Genomic DNA, 6,586 nt, shown 5'->3' with positions numbered 1-6,586 from the left:
ATGCGATTGGGTGGGGGACTGTGCAATAACAATGCAAGGATTCTGTAATCGGTCCGTGCAAAAAGTTGTGGTAGGACCAATTTCAAATCTACATCGAAGAAACGGGTTTAAATTGTTACCAGGTGGAGCTCCAAGTGAGCAGGTGAGGACGGGGCGATGCACAACACGAGCAAGGTGCAGTATCTATTGCGTTGTAGCTTACACTGCTAAGCCACTATATCTATATGACTAAATAAAAAGGTTCACTAGTAGTCTTAACGCCGTGCGGTGGCAGTGGGTTCAGTGAGGCCGTGGGGTGGCGGAGTGTTCGCTGCGCCAGACCTCAATCTGCCTACTTCTGGCGGTTTGGGGATCTTGAGCTCAGCCGGCCAGTCTCAGCCGTCTGCAAGGGGTAGAGGTGACTTGCCCAAGCTCAAGTGGTTTTTCCATGCCAACACACAAAATAGCCGATCTGTGCAGAGCAAACCTGAAGGAAGGGCCAATTTTATTTGGATCAAAACCGTGACCAGAGCTCCTGGTGCACAAAGGTAGTTATGAACAATATCGCGTTGTAACATGGCCGCTTTCCGTCCTGTTACCATTTGTTGTTTTTTTTTTATTCTCAAGCTCATTCTAACCAAATGTGAAAGAAAAGCACATTAGGCAACCCACCATACATAAAAGTATAAAATGAATTTAACGGGCGATCAAAAATGAGTTGCTGTCGAGTCGCATTTTTCCCATGTAGACAAAAATTCCAAAGGTGACTCGACAGCAACTCTTTTTTGATCGCATAGTATTAATATTGTTACTGAATATTCAATGATTCTAGTAATATTTTCAGTCTGAATCAGACTTTTAAAAACACGAAAATAGAGCAACAAAATGTTGACCCATTCAATCAGAATGGAAGTATGGCTCTATCCCTTTGGTTTGTAAGATGTTCCCTAATTGAGTCTACATTCTTTAGCAAATTACCATCTAGATTTGATCTTATTCTGGTATAATTTTAATGCTTCTATACAAATGCAAAAACCACATTAAGAATCAGGGTGAAAATGCTTTAGTTCTGTAGATTTGTACAAGTAAATGAGCCATTAATATGCGAGAAAAAAATTTGAACACAAAAAATGGCAGTGTGATTGTTAGGATTACACGAACAAGCCATTAACTTCTTACCTACAAGTGAATACACGCAAATTTATTCCAAACGTTACACATTTAAAGAAGTTTGTGTACGTTTTAAATGTTGCATCGCTTTTATTAGTTTACAAATTTTGTCGTCATGAAGGTGGAAACATCAGTACCGATAAAAGAAGTGCGCCCACTTCCACAAGAGTTGCAGCGAATTGCTGAGAATGAATTAAACGAAGTGAGTTCCCGTCTTACAAGCGACATTCAGCAAATAAGAGATTGGATCAATAAGCAGCCACACTTCAACTTTGAAATCGGTAACCATATAAGTATTCGCTTGTATTCGATCTAACCCGCTTTCTAGGTGACCAGTTGCTGGTTTCGTTCCTTCGATGCAGCAAATTCAGTTTAGAGCGCGCAAAAGAAAGGTTGGATAGATACTTTACAATACGAACGATGGCACCAGAAGCCTTCACAAACAGAGACCCCTTACTACCTGAAATGCAAGCTATCTTAGAAGCGGGATGCATTCTTCCACTACCCAAGGTGGCAAATGAATATGGCCCCAGAATAATCGTCCTTCGGTTCAGCGACAATCTTAATCCCAATCTAATGACGATTGTCAACATTACTAAGCTAAGTTATATGATCCAGGATATACTGCTACGGGAGGACGACAACGCTGTTATTAGTGGTATCTTATTCTGGGGCTATTGTAAGAATTTTTCGTCGAAATACGCCGTTCAGTTGACTCCATCCAATTTACAACGACACGCGGTGATTGAAGAAAAGGGATTTCCGTTTAGAATGAAGGGGGCGTACTACTCACACCTTCCGCAAATTTTCGAAGCTCTTTACAATTTTTTGAAATTTTTCGGATCAGAGAAACTAAAACAAAGGGTAGGTATTGGTGTGAAAGCAATTCGCCAAATTACAGAAATTTCTTAGATGGGATTATACAGTGAGAGCAACTTTGAGGAGTTATTTAAGAAAATTCCAAAGGATCTGTTACCGGAGGAGTTTGGAGGTTGTAATGGCTCTGTAAAGGATCTGACCGGTAACACGATACAAAAAAAACTTGCGCGTTAAGCTGGTATTGGTTTGTTGTAGTTTTCTGGAAGGATAAGGTGGAAAGTTACCGAGATTGGTTCCTTAAGGACGAAAATTGTAAGATTGACGAACGATTACGACCAGGTACTCGAAAAACCTCTTCTGAAGTGTTCGGCTTGGAGGGTTCTTTTAGAAAGCTGGATCTAGATTAATATTAGTATCACTTTGCTGTAAAATCAGTAAAGAAAAAAACATCGCTTTTATAAAAGAATGTAGCAAACGAAATTAAAGTGAAAGAATAATGTTAAGGAGTTTAGGACAAAAACACGTGAAAAAAACCGGAATAAAAACCCCCGGAATAAAAACCCACGGAAAGAAATCCCCCCGGAAAAAAACCCTGGAATGAACACCCCCTTTTTTAAATCTCCACAATAGGTAGGTATACATCTTAGGGCGATTGTACAAGGCAAATAGATACCTATAGTATAAGCTATTCCAAGTCTGACGTATCTACAAGAAAATGTTCCCCAAGGTGCCGAGGATCTCTACTAGTTTACTTCAATAATACATACGTAACCGAAACATACAGAAGGATAGGTGGGGGCAACAACAATGTTCCAGTGCGGTTGCGAAATATTCCGCCAATTTTTCCTCCTGAAACATGGAACGCCCACCATATTACGTTGAAGACGGAGAAAGGATAAACAACCACACCGAGAGGTGGAATCACCGATTCGCAAATTTAGTGGGTCAAACCCATCCGACTGTGTGGGTTTTGATTATCAAGATGCGTCAAGAGGTAGCTGCCGATAGAACAAAATTGCACCAACAACATTTAGGTCGATTAATCCCAAAAAGGAGAAAAGCAAAATATGTACTGCTGCAAAGTAGACTAAAAAATATCTGCGAAGAATACAGCGCCGGACAAAGAGATGTGGTAAACTTCTTAGAAGCTATAAGTCATAATATTAGGTTTAATTAGGGTTAAAGGTAGTTTTAGGGTATTATGCAATTACCTACTTATTTTGTGAAAATTGTGAAATATCGAGTTCTGTTTGATATTCCTGTTTCAGTAAACAATATGCAACTTTAGCTCTCGCGCAATATTTCCTTTTTTCCCTGTGGTTTTTCTTCCGGTTTTTTTACCAGGGGGTCTTTCATTCCGTGGGTTTTTTCCGGGGGGTTTTCTTTCCGGGGGATTTTCTTTCCGTGGGTTTTTATTCCGGGGTTTTTATTCCGGGTTTTTTTTTCAGGGGCCTAATGCATAAACTTTCAACCTGATGAATTAGCTGGGGGGTCCATTTCGGAATGACAAAAGGAAAATTAACATAAGATAATGCCTTGAAGATATAGAACAAAAAATAATTAATTAAATGTGACCTGTGATAATTGGTTTTCTGGAATAGAGCTCGTAAAAATTCTTCTCGATGAATACAAACTTACATATTCGGGTACTATTCGCAAAAATAAACGCGAACTGCCTATAGAGATTACCTGTCCCAAAAAATAGACCAATTGGATCTAGTCTTTTTGGATTCCAGACCAATATTGCGATCGTATCCCATGTTCCTAAAAAAACAAAAATGTGGTATTGGTGTCAAATTTGCAACATGATGGCGCTTTAGATCCTAACGGAGAAAAACCAGAAATGGTTTTAGATTACAAGGCGATCAAAAGGGGTGTAGATTCGGTGGATAAGCTGTGTTCCGCGTATGATTGTGCTCGAAACACGATGGTAGTGTTTTACTCCGTACTGAATGTTGCCGCCATAAACTCTATGGTGTTGTATTTTTTAAACAATCCGGAAACTCGGACGCAAATTTCTACGCCAACTGTCATTTCTACTCGTGGAAGGCCATCTCAGAATGAGGATTCAAATAAAAAAACATTCCAAACACATTGAGTGGGAGAATTCTTGAAATTATCGGTGAAGATCAAACACCTGACCCCAGCCCGGAAAAACCAGGCAACACCAGAGGCCGTTGCAGTTATTGCGACCGGAAAAAAAACAGGCCAACACGATTTTCTTGAAAGAAGTGTGACAATTTTATATGTTATACTTCTTTAAGAAAATGTGATTTATTGTGTACTAAAACATTTCCAAGTACCATGGACATGGAAACTATAAAATCAGGCCATATACCATTATATAAGTGTCTTTCCAATGGTAGTAGGTACACTCATGTTATGTTCAGTGCACCCAACGCCGTACCCTCCTGTTGCAATGCTCAGCAGCGTTTTCCAGATAACACTTTGATAGTATTAGGAGCACGTTACGGTGCTTATTAATCAGAAGTTTGACGTTTACGACACGAGCGAGCTACCGTGCGAGTGGAGCAAGTATTTCGATTGAAAAAGGGTTATTTGTGTTTTACGTGTGGCGTTATACGGTTATCATTTCCAATGGTTCTGATGGTTGCATGAATTGTGATTTGCGAAATCTGTTTTTTTCCTTTGTGTACTAAGGTGTTGCCTTAATGAGTCTATATTATGAAGTATGTAAATTACCGTGTGTAGCATTTTAGTCAGTAGTTTAATATTTTATTCATTTAAGTGTGCGAGAAAAAAATGTAATTGTCAGAATTATAATTTTGTAATGAAGTGATTGTTTTCATCATACTCGAAGCAGAAATGGCAGAGTAATATGGGATTATGTACATTAATTAACTTATTAAATACGCAGATTAATAAGATGTATATAATTATGCATTTATTCCCAAAATTTACAAATTTAAAGTAGTTTATTTACGTGTTAAATATCGCATCTCTTTTAATTTTTGTCAGTTTACCAATTTTACCGCCATGAAAGTGGAAACTACGTTACCTACAACAAAAGTGCGCTCACTTTCACAAGAATTGCAACAGATTGCCGAGAAAGAATTGAACGAAGTGAATTCTCGTCGTACTAGCGACATTCAGCAAATAAGAGATTGGATTAATAAGCAACCGCATTTCAACTTTGATATCGGTAACCCAAATGTCTTCACTTGTATTCAATTTAACACGCTTTCTAGGTGACCAGTTGAAAAGAAAGATTGGATAGATACTTTACAATACGAACGATGGCACCAGAAATGTTCACAAACAGAGACCCCTTACTACCCGAACTGCAAGCTATCTTAGAAGCAGGTTTCATTCTTCCACTACCCAATGTGGCAAAAGAAAATAACCACAGAATAATCGTCCTTCGGTACAGCAACAATCTGGATCCCAATCTAATGACGATGGTCAACATTGCTAAGCTAAGTTATATGATCTTGGATATACTGCTACGGGAGGACGACAATGCTGTCGTTAGTGGTGTTGTGTTCTGGAGTTATTGTAAGGATTGTCCGTCCAAATACGCCATTCAGTTGACTCCAGCCAGTTTACAACGATACTCGGTGATTGAAGAAAAGGGATTTGCTTTTAGAATGAAGGGAGCGTACTACTCACACGTTCCGCAAATTTTCGAAGCTTGTTACAATATTTTTAAAGTTTTCTGCTCAGACAAGTTAAAACAAAGGGTAATGTATAGATGTAAAACCAGGTCATCATTTTACATACCTTTCCTAGATGGGATTATACAGTGAGAGCAACATTGAGGAGTTATTTAAGAAAATTCCAAAGGACTTATTACCACAGGAGTTTGGAGGTTGTAATGGCTCTGTAAAGGATCTGACGGGTAATAATATGCAAAAAAATGACCGATAAACTGGTATTGGTTTGTTGTAGTATTTTGGAAGGATAAGGTGGAAAGTTGCCGAGATTGGTTCCTTAAGGACGAACATTGTAAGATTGACGAACGATTACGACCAGGTACTCCAAAAACCTGTTCTGAAGTTTTCGGCTTGGAGGGGTCTTTTAGAAAGCTAGATCTAGATTAATGTTATAATTTTAACTTTGTACAAAGAATATTTCAAAGGTGCTCAAGCGTTCATTTCCGCATAATATCGTTACACTTTGGAATGAAATGTTTTCTTGAATAACAGGTGTCTTGGTGATCAACACATCAAGAAACAACTATGGAAGGTTCTGTTCGAATTTCAAAATAATGCAGCTTAAAATGAGCCTTAGGCAATTTGTTTTAACCAATAGATTCACTTGTTTTCTTATTAAGTAATTTTTATTGTTAATGTTAGTTCACGTTGCGCAACCTTAGATAATTTATACTACGATAGAGGTTCAGTGGAAGAGCAGCTTATTTGAATTCCGCCTCTACTCTTAATTGTTTGTCTTATTAGTCTCATCATACCTATAAAGGCATTATCATTATTAAACGAAATTATGGTAGCAGAATAATTATAAGAATGCGCAGTGTTCCCTCGGCGATTTCGTTTTACAAACTAAAGAAAGAATATGATCAGTAATTGCCTACTTCGGTTGTTTAATTTTTTTGAGTAATCGCAAGCCTTTTCGGTAATCGCGAGTTTATTTTGATAAT

At 38.3% G+C, this 6,586-nt stretch overlaps 1 protein-coding gene and 1 pseudogene across 1 annotated transcript; both read left to right on the top strand.

The window, feature by feature from the left end:
- Positions 1-1,256: 1,256 nt before the first annotated feature.
- LOC116172367 (retinol-binding protein pinta-like) lies at positions 1,257-2,456 on the top strand. The gene is made up of 4 exons (XM_031489576.1): positions 1,257-1,430; positions 1,478-2,013; positions 2,062-2,170; positions 2,224-2,456. Exons 1-4 carry the CDS (start codon positions 1,265-1,267, stop codon positions 2,373-2,375), a joined length of 963 nt encoding a protein of 320 aa, XP_031345436.1. The 5' UTR covers positions 1,257-1,264; the 3' UTR covers positions 2,376-2,456.
- A 2,486-nt stretch (positions 2,457-4,942) lies between these two features.
- On the top strand, positions 4,943-6,257 carry LOC116171971 (annotated as a pseudogene).
- Positions 6,258-6,586: the final 329 nt, after the last annotated feature.

This window comes from Photinus pyralis, unplaced genomic scaffold, assembly GCF_008802855.1.
Source record: "Photinus pyralis isolate 1611_PpyrPB1 unplaced genomic scaffold, Ppyr1.3 Ppyr1.4_LG5, whole genome shotgun sequence".
Taxonomy (NCBI): Eukaryota; Metazoa; Arthropoda; class Insecta; order Coleoptera; family Lampyridae; genus Photinus; species Photinus pyralis.
Note: the sequence above shows the minus strand (reverse complement) of the source record. Positions and strands in the feature narration are given on the sequence as shown.

Bases quoted from the DNA above. Each gene is read 5' to 3' on its own strand.
- LOC116172367 (XM_031489576.1), top strand. From the start codon at position 1,265: ATGAAGGTGGAAACATCAGTACCGATAAAAGAAGTGCGCCCACTTCCA. The intron at 2,014-2,061 runs GTAGGTATTGGT...GAAATTTCTTAG, and splicing joins CAGAGAAACTAAAACAAAGG to ATGGGATTATACAGTGAGAG. The intron at 2,171-2,223 runs GTAACACGATAC...GGTTTGTTGTAG, and splicing joins CTCTGTAAAGGATCTGACCG to TTTTCTGGAAGGATAAGGTG.